At 40.8% G+C, this 12,130-nt stretch overlaps 1 protein-coding gene across 5 annotated transcripts in view; it reads right to left on the bottom strand.

Annotated features, from left to right (window-relative positions):
• The window catches only part of LOC122551629 (TRAF family member-associated NF-kappa-B activator-like), a 94,641-nt gene that overhangs the window by 31,086 nt on the left and 51,425 nt on the right, over nucleotides 1–12,130 (bottom strand). For all 5 annotated transcript variants that reach the window (XM_043693860.1, XM_043693856.1, XM_043693855.1 and 2 more), the window contains one exon: nucleotides 3,274–3,459. In XM_043693860.1, the coding sequence (XP_043549795.1) occupies nucleotides 3,274–3,459 (186 nt within the window). The remainder of the gene's footprint in view (nucleotides 1–3,273; nucleotides 3,460–12,130) is intronic.

The following is a 12,130-nucleotide window of genomic DNA, read 5'->3' as shown; positions in this document are numbered from 1 at the left end:
GCGACGGGGTGGGGAGTAAGGGAGGGGGAGAGGGAGAGAATGAGAAAGAGAGAACGAGAGAGAGAAAGAGAGAACGAGAGAGAGAAAACGAGAACGAGAGATAGCCTGAGCAAGCGAGCGAGAGACAGAGCAAGAGAGAGGGAGGGAGGTAGAGACGAACGGGGAGAGAGAAAGAGCGTGCATGCGGCTGCACAAGCAAGAGAATAGCAGCATAAACAACCAGCATGTTGTACAGATTTGCGATCTGCTGCTTCTCTTTTCATCTTCAGGTTTCACTGGCTAATTTGAGCATTTATAATGGTGTTCATAATTAAAATGCCATTATTATCCCAAAAAGATTTATCCCAATGTTTTCTATCCACTATTTTTACAAAGCGATCTGAATATAAGTGGTATCTGCATACTATCCAGATAGTTTTATCTAATCTTGACAACTTCTACGGTACTGTCAGGATCGTAGCCCAACATAAAAACATAATATGCAGATTCTCAAGATCCACAACTGGGTGGACCTTTGGTCTGTTGCAACCGTGCATATGGCATCACGGCATCACAGAGTCACAGAGTCCCACAGCATGGAAACAGGCCCCTCGACTCAGTATGCAGTAACATTGTAATAAATGTCCCATTTTTATCCAAAGTTCCACTTCATAACAGGTTTCATTTAACTAATACCAATATAATGGTGTCCAAAAAGCAATAGAAATAGTAAAAAAAAACTAAAATAAAAAGTTCATTTCAAAACCAATGTCAGTCGGCCTAATCTGTGCCAAAAGTAAAATTACACAAAAGTAGAAACATTCTTTTGTTTACAGTAATGTGTAAGTACAATGGGTAACAGGCTAACTCTCTTCAGAAATTAAAATAGAACATTTCAGAAATAAATATTTCCATTAGCAGTTGTTTAAAAAAGCAAATGAAATAAGAACTGAAATTTTGCATGCAGCAAAAATTCATTTTCCAATTTTACAAGATCACGAGAGGGATTACAGTGGAGAATTACAAGGACAGTAACAGAGACTTGGAGTCATAGAGATGGCACGGAAACAGACCCTTCACATCACTCGTCCATGCCGAACCAGATATGCCACCTGGCAGCTCCTGGCCCATATCCCTCCAAACCCTTCCTATTCATATACCCATCCAAATCCCTCTTAAATGTTGCAATTGTACCAGCCTCCACCACTTCCTCTGGCAGCTCATTCCATACACATACCACTCTCTGCCTGAAAAAGTTGCCGCTTAGGTCTCTTTTATATCTTTCCCCTCTCACCCTAAACCTATGCCCTCTAGTTCTGGAAAAGACCTTGTCTATTTACCCTATCCATTCCCCTCATGATTATATAAACCTCTATAAGGTCACCCCTCAGCCTCCGACGCGCCAGTGAAACAGCCACAGCCTGTTAAGCCTCTCCCTATAGCTCAAATCCTCTAACCCTGGCAACACCCTTATAAATCTTTTCTGAACCCTTTCAAGTTTCACAACATCTTTCCGATAGGAAGGAGACCAGAAGTGCACGCAATATTCCAACTGTGGTCTAACCAATGTCCTGTACAGCCGTAACACCACCTCCCAACTCCTGGCCGATAAAGGAAAGCATACCAAATGCTTTCTTCACTATCCTATCTACCTGCAACTCCACTTTCAAGGAGCTATGAACCTGCACTCCAAGGTCTCCTTGTTCAGCAACACTCCCTTGGACCTTTCCATTAAGTGCATAAGAGAATTCCTGATGAAGTGCTTTTGCCAGAAACATAGATTTTCCTACTTCTCAGATCCTGCCTGACCTGCTGTGCTTTTCCAGCACCACACTAATCTAGACTCTGATTTCCAGTATTTGCAGTTCTCACTTTTGCTCATTAAGTGGAGAAGTCTTGCTAAGATTCGCTTTCTCAAAATGCAGCACCTCACATTTATCTGAGTTAAACTCCATCTACCACTACTCAGCCCATTGGCCCATCTGGTCAAGATCCTGTTGTAATCTGAGGTAACCTTCTTCACTGTCCACTACACCTCCAATTTTTGGTGTCACCTGCATACTTACTAATTATATCTCTTATGCTCACATCCAATGCATTTATATAAATGACAAAAAGTAGTGGACCCAGCACTGATCCTTGTGGCACTCCACTGGTCACAGGCCTCTAGTCTGAAAAACAACCCTCCACCACCACCTTCTGTCTTCTACCTTTGAGCCAGTTCTGTAGCCAATGGCAAGTTCTCCCTGTATTCCATGAGATCTAACCTTGCTAATCAGTCTCCCATGGGGAACCTTGCCGAACGCCTTACTGAAGTCCATATAAATCACATCTACCACTCTGTCCTCATTAATCCTCTTTGTTACATCTTCAAAAAACTCAATCAAGTTTGAGAGACATGATTTCCCACGCACAAAGCCATGATGACTATCCCTAATCAGTTTTTGCCTTTCCAATACATGTACATCCTGTCCCTCAGGATTCCCTCCAACAACTTGATGTCAGGCTCACTGGTCTATAATTCCCTGACTTGTCCATAGCACCCTTCTTAAACAGTGGCACTACGTTAGCCAACCTCCAGTCTTCCAGCACATCACCTGTGACTACCGATGATACAAATATTTCTTAGTTATAAGGCAAGTTTAATTATTTCAGTTGGAATACAGGAGAGATTTAATTAAAGTAAATAAGAGAGAGGTCTAGATAGAATGAACATGAAGGACCTACTTCCCTTTGCAATGAGGATCAATAACTAGACTTAAATTATTTAAATAATGTGTAGAGGCATTAAACTTGAGAAGAAGGCCTTTATGATCTCATTTTAAAATTAATTGAATGTATAGTTGATTCTCATAACTGACAAGGCTACAGATTAAGAATTGGAGAGCTGTATTAAGATGAACAGCTCTTTTGAATGGCATATGCTCGATGGTCTCCTTTACTGCCTTAAATCCCTGTTCCATTGATTCATTGGTGCCCCTTATACTTCCAAACAAGAATAACTGGACTTGAACCATTGAGTGTTTCTCCTTCCAGATGCTGCCAGACCTGTACATTTTCTTCAGTACTCAATATATTATTTCAAATCTCCAGCATCTGCAGTGCTTTGCTTTTACTCCCATATCCTCATAGATGTTCTTAAATTGATGACTGGAAATGGTCACACAACCATTATTCCCTTCAAGTCATGCAGCTGAGTTTCAACCCAAAAAGTCTCCACCTTGGGACGTGTGCTATATAGCTGCTGAAAATTATAATGGGAAGTATTATTACAGTCTAATTTACTCATCTTACCTTTGACTCTGGTTTACAGTAGAGCTGTTTACCATGTGTGAAGAAGTCAGTGTGTTCTATTAATTCATTTCTCAGTTGTCTGAATTCTTCGTCTTTTTCTTCAATGCTTTTTTTAAGTTCTTTTAGCTTTTGCTGATAATCTTTTATCTGTTCTTCCAACCTACTATTTTCAGTTGTTAACCTTTCCTAGAAATGTAAAACAATTAGAAGTAACAAAAACCTGCTCAATGTTGTGATAGGATGTATTAAAACAACTAAGCACCCGAGTATATCAGAAGATTCATAGAGGCCTCAAAAAAATAAAACAATCATCTGTCTAAATACAATTTCATTTTGGGAGTGCACAATTAATCCAATTTTACATTAAGTAATCTGGCAGTGGAATATGTTTCACAAAGAAGCACAGTATTGAATCCACAACTCATTATTGGTGGTTTATCACAGGTGCCACTGCACCATCAGAATCAAAGCATATGGTTATCGTTAGATTTACTGCATAGAAATAGAACTGGAACAAAAAAAACCCCAGAAAATGCTGGAGAAACTCTAAGTCTGGAAGCATTTGTGGAAGGAAAGCAGAGTCCTGTGACCCTTAAGAACTAGAAGCAGCTTGAAAATGAGTAGACTGTACTGAAAGTGACCCATTTCATGCCAAGACCTGGTGTAGTGGGGTAGGCAATATACCAGAAAGCAGATGTTCATGCTCTGAAATTGTTAAACACGATGCTGAGTCCTGAAGGCTACAAGGTGCTGAAGTGGAAGATAAGGTGTTGTTCCTCTAGCTTGTGCTGAGCTTCACTGCAGCACTATAGCACGTCGAAGACATCAAAGGTGGCATGGGAACATGGTGGTGTATTGAATTGGCAGGCAACTGGAAGCTTCGGGCTATTTTTCCCATTGGAATGCAGGTGTTCAGCAAAGCAATCATCAAGTCTGTGTTTCATCTCCCATACAGAACTGGAATTTGTATAAATTCTTGAGTTGTTTCAAGAATGATCAACACTCGGGCCAAACATAGAGAGCAAGTTATAAAATAGCAGAGTGGATAGCACAAGTTCAGTTCTACTGCTAATTATAACTGCTATCCAGATGCCATTTGGCAACCAGATACCAGATACTTTCCATACCCTCTGCTTCTACTTATGCTTGTCTATTTTCTTTAACTTAATAACAGAACAGTTATCAAGTTACTCAGTTAGTGATACAAATCGATCAAGCTGCCTTATTTATTAGTGTCAGTTACTGCTTAGGTGATTGCACGATTGCATCTGATTCAGGATATTGTGTGATCAAGTCCCATCCTCCAACTTTAACATACACACAAAAAAAATTAATTAAAGGCATGGACCCTCACATGGAATTGCCATCACAGACATGTGGTCAAAGGAGGGGCAGAACTGGCAACTTAACATTCTGGGGTATACAATCTTCAAGGAGAACAGGAGTGTGTGAATTATGAGATGATATTGCATTAATTATACAGCAGTTCCTGCAAAAAAGGATGGACAATATCTTGGGGGGGACTTCAAATGGGACTTTGTGGGTAAAGTTTAGGAATAAAAAGGGGGAGTCAGAATGATGGAAGTCTATTTTCGGCCCCACAAACAGAGTCAGCAGGAAATAGAGGAGTAGATATATAGACAATTCACCAAGATGGGTGTTAATAGATCATTATTGTGGATAGTTTCAACTTCTCCAACATTAATTGGGATAATTATAAATCATTAGAGTTGGAGGATTTCTTGAAATGTATTCAGGATTTTTTTAAATGTCAACACACTGATGATTCAGCAAGGGACTGCACAGTGTTTGAACCAAATTCTGGGGAACAAAGTTGGACAGGTGGCAGTGGGAGAGCATTTTTGCAACAGCAGCCACACCAGAGTACAGTTTAAGCTGGAAATGGAAAAAGATGATCTGCAGTAAAAGAGATTTGAACTTGGAGAAGGCAGATTTTATCAAAATAAGATAAGATCTGTCCAAAGTAGACTGGTAACAGCTACCTGTCAGGAAATCTACAGCAGAGGGTTGGGGATATCAAAAAAGAAATGGGGAAAGTACAAGCACAACATCCTTCAGGGTAAAATGTAGGAGCATTCAGAGAACCCTGGATGTCTATGAATATTCAGGACTGGGTAAGAAGGAAAACAGAGGCTTTTAGCGGGTATTAGGGCAGCATGGTAACTCAGTGGTTAGTGCTGCTACCTCACAGCACTAGAGACTCTGGTTCGATTCCACCTTCGGGCCAACTGTCTGCAGAGAGCTTGCATGTTATCCCATGTCTGCATGGGTTTCCTGTAGGAACTCCAATTTCCCCCCATCCAAAGATGTGCAGGTTATAGGGATTGGACTTGTTAAAATGTTCAGGGATATGGAGGCTCGGTGGATTACCCATGGGAAATGCAGGGTTACAGAAATAGGGTAGTGGGTTGGTCTTGGTGGAATTCTCTTTGGAGGGTCAGTGTGGTTTCAATAGGCTGAATGGCCTGCTTCCACTCTGTAGAGATTCTAAGGAACCAAGAAGCCCTGGCGTATAGAAAGTGCAGGGGGACCTTAAGAAAGTAACCAGGAGAGCAAAGAGGCAGCACAAGAAAACACTGAAGGGCCAGATTAAGGAGAATCCCAAGATATCCTACACTTACATCAAGTGAAAGAGTATAGCCAGAGAAAGAGAAGGGCATGTTACAGACCAAGGGAGAATCTGTCCATCGAGCTGGAAGGCAGCGTTAACAGAATATTTCACATCTGTCTTAGGAGAAGGAGGACGTAGCACAGATTTCAGGAAGAGAGACTGTAATGTTCTTGGGCAGATCAACAACGGGAATGTGGAGGTATTGGAGGTTTTGGCAGGCCCAAAGGAGGAAAAATCTCCATGTCCACAGGAGTTGCATCCCAGGCTTCTGCAGGAAAGGAGGGGGAATCTTACTGGAACTTGGACCCAAATTTAACTCCACTCTGGCCACAGGGTAGGTGCCAGTGGACTGGAAGACAGCTAAGAAAGGTGGTAGAGATAAAGCAGGGAATTACAGACCAGTCAGGCTCACATTATTAGAGAAAATTCTGAAGGAGAGAATTCATCTCTATTTAGGTAGACAATATTTGATCAGGGATAGTCAGGATGGCTTTGTCAGAGGGAGGTCATGTCTAACAAATTTGATTGAATTTTGAGAGGTGACTAGGTGTGTAAATGAGAGTAGTGCAGTTGATGTAGTTTATATGGATTTCAGCAAAGCCTTTGACAAGGACCCACCTGATAAAGAAGGTGTAAGCTCATAAGATTCAGCATGAAATAACAAGTTGAATCCAAAATTGGCTTAGTGATAGGAAACAAGAGGGTGATGGTAGAAGCTGTTTGTGTGATTGGAGGCTGGTGTCCAGTTGCATACCACAGGAATCAGTTTCTAGGTCCCTTCCTGCTTATGATATATAGAAACCAAATAGTTGAGTGTGGATGGGGTGATAAGTAAGATGACAAAAGATTGGCTGGGTAGCTGACAGTGAGGGAGAATGTATTAGATTACAGGAGGAAGAGATTGTTGGGTGCTTGCCCATAGGGCTCTGAAGGTAACAGAATAGATTAATAGTGTAGTTAACAAGGCAAACACGACATTGGCCTAAAACTGAACTGGATTTATTGGTCGAAGCCTGCATTATAAGAGAAGGAATGTTATGTTGGAGCTGTACAAGATTTTGGTTAAGCCACAACTGGAATACTGTGTGCAGTTCTGGTCACCTCACCAGTCAGTGTTAAAAGAGATTCAACAGATGTTGCCTGGGAGGAGCATTGCAACAATGAAGAGAGGCTAGATAAGCTCAAGTTGTTTTCTTTGGAGAAGAGAAAGTTGAAGGGGGCCCTGATAATAGGTGTATAAGATTATGAGGGGCATTGGACAGGGTGAATAGAAACAGTCGTTTCCCGTAATTGAAGGCTTAATAACAAAGAGCCTAATCTTAAGGTGAAAGGCAGGAAGTTTAGGAGGGATTGGAGGATAGTGGGAATCTGGAATGCACTGTCAGGTAGGTTAATTGAGGCAGGAAATCTCAAATGTTCAAAAAAGTACTCAAAATGCTATAACATTCACGGCCAAGTGCTGGAAAGTGGGACTAGTGTAAATATATAGTTCAGTCGGTACAAATTCAATGAGCCACAAGGCCTCTTCTGTATTATATCACTTTATGAATCTGTGAAAAATTAAGGCTGACACTCCAGTGTTGCTCAGTTGACTTCTTTTCAGATGATATGTTAAGCAAGACCATCTGCGCTCTCAGAAGAAGATAGAAGACTGTCTGGCAATTTTTTTTTTGAAGAGCTAAGGAGTTCTCCCTGATGCTCTGGCCAATGTTCAGTCCTCAAACAATATCAGAAAAATAGTTATCTCATTGGTATCACCATGCTATTTGTGGGAGCTTGCTGTGAACATAATGGTTGATGCATTTCTTCCATTAAAGTAGTCATTATATTTCAGAAATATTAAATTGTCTGCAAATTGCTTGTATGGCTATGAAAGGAGTTATATGAATGCAAGTTTATTTCCCTTCATAACAACCTTATTACTAAGGTAATTCTCCCCCATGTGAAACTTTTATAGATTCTTCATCTCCTCAACGTGAGATGAAGCAAGTCAATACACTAACATTGCAATTACCAGCATCAAATGCAAAATGTTTCTAGCCTGTTCACCAGGTTGTTTTGATATAACAAATGGATCCAACAACCTGTTGAATAAGATCTTTTTAGACTATTCAATGGAGGGCAGGTAGTCCTTATATTCAAATTACCACTTAGAAATAGATACCCTGTCATTTATTTCATTAATATTTGTGTGACCTTGTGTATAGAGTGACTGATGTGTTTCCTATATTACAACACTACTATATTTCAAAAGTAATAATTATTTGACAAAGAACTTTGAATGATCCTGCAGATGAAAAGGCATGTAAGCGTACATGCAAGTTCTTTCTTAAATTCTATAAAAAAGATTGTAATGATACAAAACCTGAAAGTACTGCAAACTCTGAGGAACATAGTACAAAACTTCAAAAGGGATACAGACAAAGTGTGATGTGTGGATGACAAATGAAGTTCAAAACAGAGAAAAGTGAACTGAATAATTTTGATAGAAAGATTAGAGAGATTAAAAAAAAACATTCAGGGGATATGGGCTTTGCTGACTCAACCAGTCTGGAATTATTGCCTGTCCCCTAGTTGCCCTTAAGAGGACGATGGTGAGCCAACCTTGAACCATGACAGTTCATTTGGTGCGGGTTCACCCATAGTACTGTCAGATAGGGAGGATCAGGATTTTGATTCAATGACAGTCCAGCAATGGCAATATACCTTCAAGTCAGAGTAGTGAGTAGCTTGGATTGTGATATTCCCATGTACCTGCTGCCCTTCCCCTTCTAGAAGTTAGTGGATGCGCATTTAGAAAGTGCTGTCTAAGGAGCCTTGGCAAGTTTTGCAATGCATCTTATAGATGGTACATACCACTGTTACTGTGCCTCAGTGGTGGAGGAAGTGAATGCTTGTAGATGTGGTATCAATCAAACAAATTGCTTCTTGTAATGTCAAGTTCCTAGTGTTGTCAGAATTGCATGTATTCAAGCAAGTGAGCTTTTAGATAATAGACAGGATTTGGGGAGTCAAGCGGTGAGTTACTTACTGTAGGATTCCTAGCCTCTGGCTTGATCTTGTTACCACAGCATTTATACAGTGAACACTGTTCAGTTTTGGGCCAATAGTACTCCTCAGGAGACTGATACCAGGGGATTTAGCAATGGTAATATCACTGAATGTCAAGGAGCAATGGCACGATCCACTCTTGCTGGAGATGCTTATTACCTGACATTTATGTGGTATGAATGTCAATTGTGAGCCCAAGCTTGGAGGCTGTCCAGTCTTTTTGCATTTGAACACGGAACTGCTTCAGTATCTGAGTCTTGAAATGTGGCAAACACTTTGCAATCATCAGTGAATATCTCCACTTGTGACCTTATGATAAAGGGAAAGTAATTGAAGAAGTATCTTAAAATTATTGGGCTCCAACACTTCTATGAGGAACTCCTGCACATATGTCCTGGAGCAGAGATGACTGAAAACCATCTTCCTTTTGTGCGAGGCATGATTTCAACTAACTTAGTGTTTTCTCCCCATTCTAAGTGACTCTAGTTTTATTGGGGCTCCTTGGCGCCACACTTGGTCAAATGTGCCCTTGGTGTCAAGGATAGTCACTCTCATCTCCACTTTGAAATGAAAACAAACCAAGTTTGTCCAATCTCTCCTCATAGCAAATACCCTCCAAACCAAGCAAACATTTTCTTCAAAGACTACACATCCTTTTAGTAGTGTGGTGACCAGAGCGGTTTGCAATATTCCAAATATTGTTACTGCATAGAATTTTAGTTAGGTCACATAACTTACCTATATTTAAAAATCTGTGCCATATTCCTTCTTGACCACATTACCTATTTGCTTTGCCACTTTCAGGGAATTATAGACCTGTATGCGTAGATCTGCATGTCTTAAGGGTTCTGCCATTTACTGAATATTTTTCTTCTGCATTAGATCTTTCAAAATGTATCATCTCACATTTGTCAGGGTTAAGTTCCATCTGCCATGTCTCCCCCCAAGTGTCCAGCCAATCTACACCCTGCTGTATCCTTTGGCAATTCCCCTCACTAATCTGCAGCTCGCCCAATCTTTGGGTCATCCCCAAACTTATTTTTCAGATTCCTCCCCTCCAAATCATTTATTTACAGTATTAAAAACAACAGGGAACCCAACACCTATCTCTATGGAATATTACTGGTCACAGATCTTCGGTCAGAAAAGCATCCTTCCGCCACTACTCTGTCTTCTACGATCAAGCCAGCTCAATGCTTATCTTATCACCTCACCACAGATCCCATGTGACTTTACCTTCTGTATCAGCCTGCCAAGAGGAACCTTGTCAAAGACCTTGCTAAAGTCAATGTAGACAACATCCACCACCCTGTCCTCATCAATCACATTTGTCACTTCCTCAAAAAACTTTTATGTTTGTGAGATACAACCTCACCTTGAGAAAATGTTCATATTTCTTCCAAAAGTGAGTGAATCCTGTCCCTAATCATCATCTTCAATTAATTTCCCTACCACTCCCACAAGGATCAATGGTCTGTAATTTCTTAGATTGTTCTTTTTTTCAAAAAAAAAAGGACAACAGGGATAATGTTGACTATTCCACAGTCCTCTGGGACATCTCCTGTGACTAAAGAATCATAGAATCCCTACAGTATGGAAAGCAGACCATTCAGCCCATCAGATCCACATTGATCCTCCAAATAACATCTAACCGGGGTCAAACTCCCACACACCATCCCTGAAACCCTGCATTTCCCATGGCCAAACTATCCAATCAGCACACCTTTGGATTGTGGGTGAACACTGGAGCACCCAGAGGAGACCTTGAAACACAGGGAGGATGTGCAAACTCCATACAGTCACCAGAGGGTGGAATCGAACCCAGGTCCCTGTAAGGCAGCAGTGCTAACAACTAAGCCACTGTGCTGCCACAGAAAGGATACAAATATTTTGTCCAAATCCCCAGAAATTTCCTCCTCGCCTCCCCCAGTATTCTGGGATAATCCCATCAGGTTCTGGGACTTGTTTACCCTGATACTTTTCAAACACCCAACATTAACTCCTTTTTCATACTGTCACACCCTAGAATATCAAGATACCGGTCTCTAGAATCACCGTCCACCATATCTTTCTCCTTTGAGAATACTAATGCAAAAAGCTATTCCCAAAATGCTCCTCCACTGAAACCTTCATCACTTGACCAGGCCTTTTCCTCACTACCAAGTCTAGTAGGTCCCTTTCCTACTTGGCCTATTTATATATTGCTTCATTGTCAGTTCGTTGCCAGTGTTGTTAATAATATCCAAAAAATCTAAAATAAAGGTTGTAACTCTGAAGACAGCTGCAGGAGCAGAGGTACTTGTACACATATCTGCGTGAGTCTTTGAAGGTAGCAGGATACGTTGAATGGCCAGCTGATAAGGCCTGGGATGCTTTCTTGACAGGGTCAGAGTACCAGAGGGAAAATGTTGTGCTGAATCTGTAATGGACACCAGGGTAGCCTCTTGCTGAAGTACAGCATCCAGCTTTGGGAACCATACTTCACTAGAATCAAAAGACCTTGGAGAGAATGTAGACAGATCATGGACATTGTTCTTCAAAGAATCTCAAATACATAGATAGACTGGAGGAGTTTGGACTGTTGCCTTACAGGAAGGGAGGCCAAAGGAGATCTGGTTGCTGTTTCAAAGTCCTCAGACGTTGGGGTAGATTAGATTTAATGTAATTCATAAAATGAAACCTAATGCAAGTTGAGGAAAATCTTTCACGCAAAATGGTTAAGGTCTACAATGCTTTGCCTGAATGTGTGGTGGATGTAGATTCAATTAAATCATTCAAAAAGGAAATCAGTCTATTATTCAAAAATAACAAATGTACAAGGTAGGAAGGAAAATGGCACAAAAATGAATTGCTCAATTGAAAATTTGGTACAAACACGATGGGCCTGATACAATGCAGAAGGGCCGTGATTCTGCAATCTAAGTAAGTAAGTAAAATGAAAAATTATGCTAAAAGAGAATGGCTCTGCTTAGTTTCTGGAAGGAAATGTCCAGTGTAAAAACTGAACAAAGGAAAAAAAATGTGCATACACATACAAATGGAGAATGGGCAGCAGTGAAAAAGGGGCAAATGCAAAGGGGATAGGGAGGGAGAGAGAAAAAGAGAGAGAGAGAGAGAGAGAAAGAGAGAGAGGGAGAGAGAAAAAGAGAGAGAGAGAGAGAGAGAGGGGGAGAG

Source organism: Chiloscyllium plagiosum, chromosome 7 (genome assembly GCF_004010195.1).
Source record: "Chiloscyllium plagiosum isolate BGI_BamShark_2017 chromosome 7, ASM401019v2, whole genome shotgun sequence".
In the NCBI taxonomy this organism is placed as follows: Eukaryota; Metazoa; Chordata; class Chondrichthyes; order Orectolobiformes; family Hemiscylliidae; genus Chiloscyllium; species Chiloscyllium plagiosum.
The sequence above is the reverse complement of the archived record's forward strand: the minus strand, read 5'-3'. Positions and strand labels throughout refer to the sequence as shown.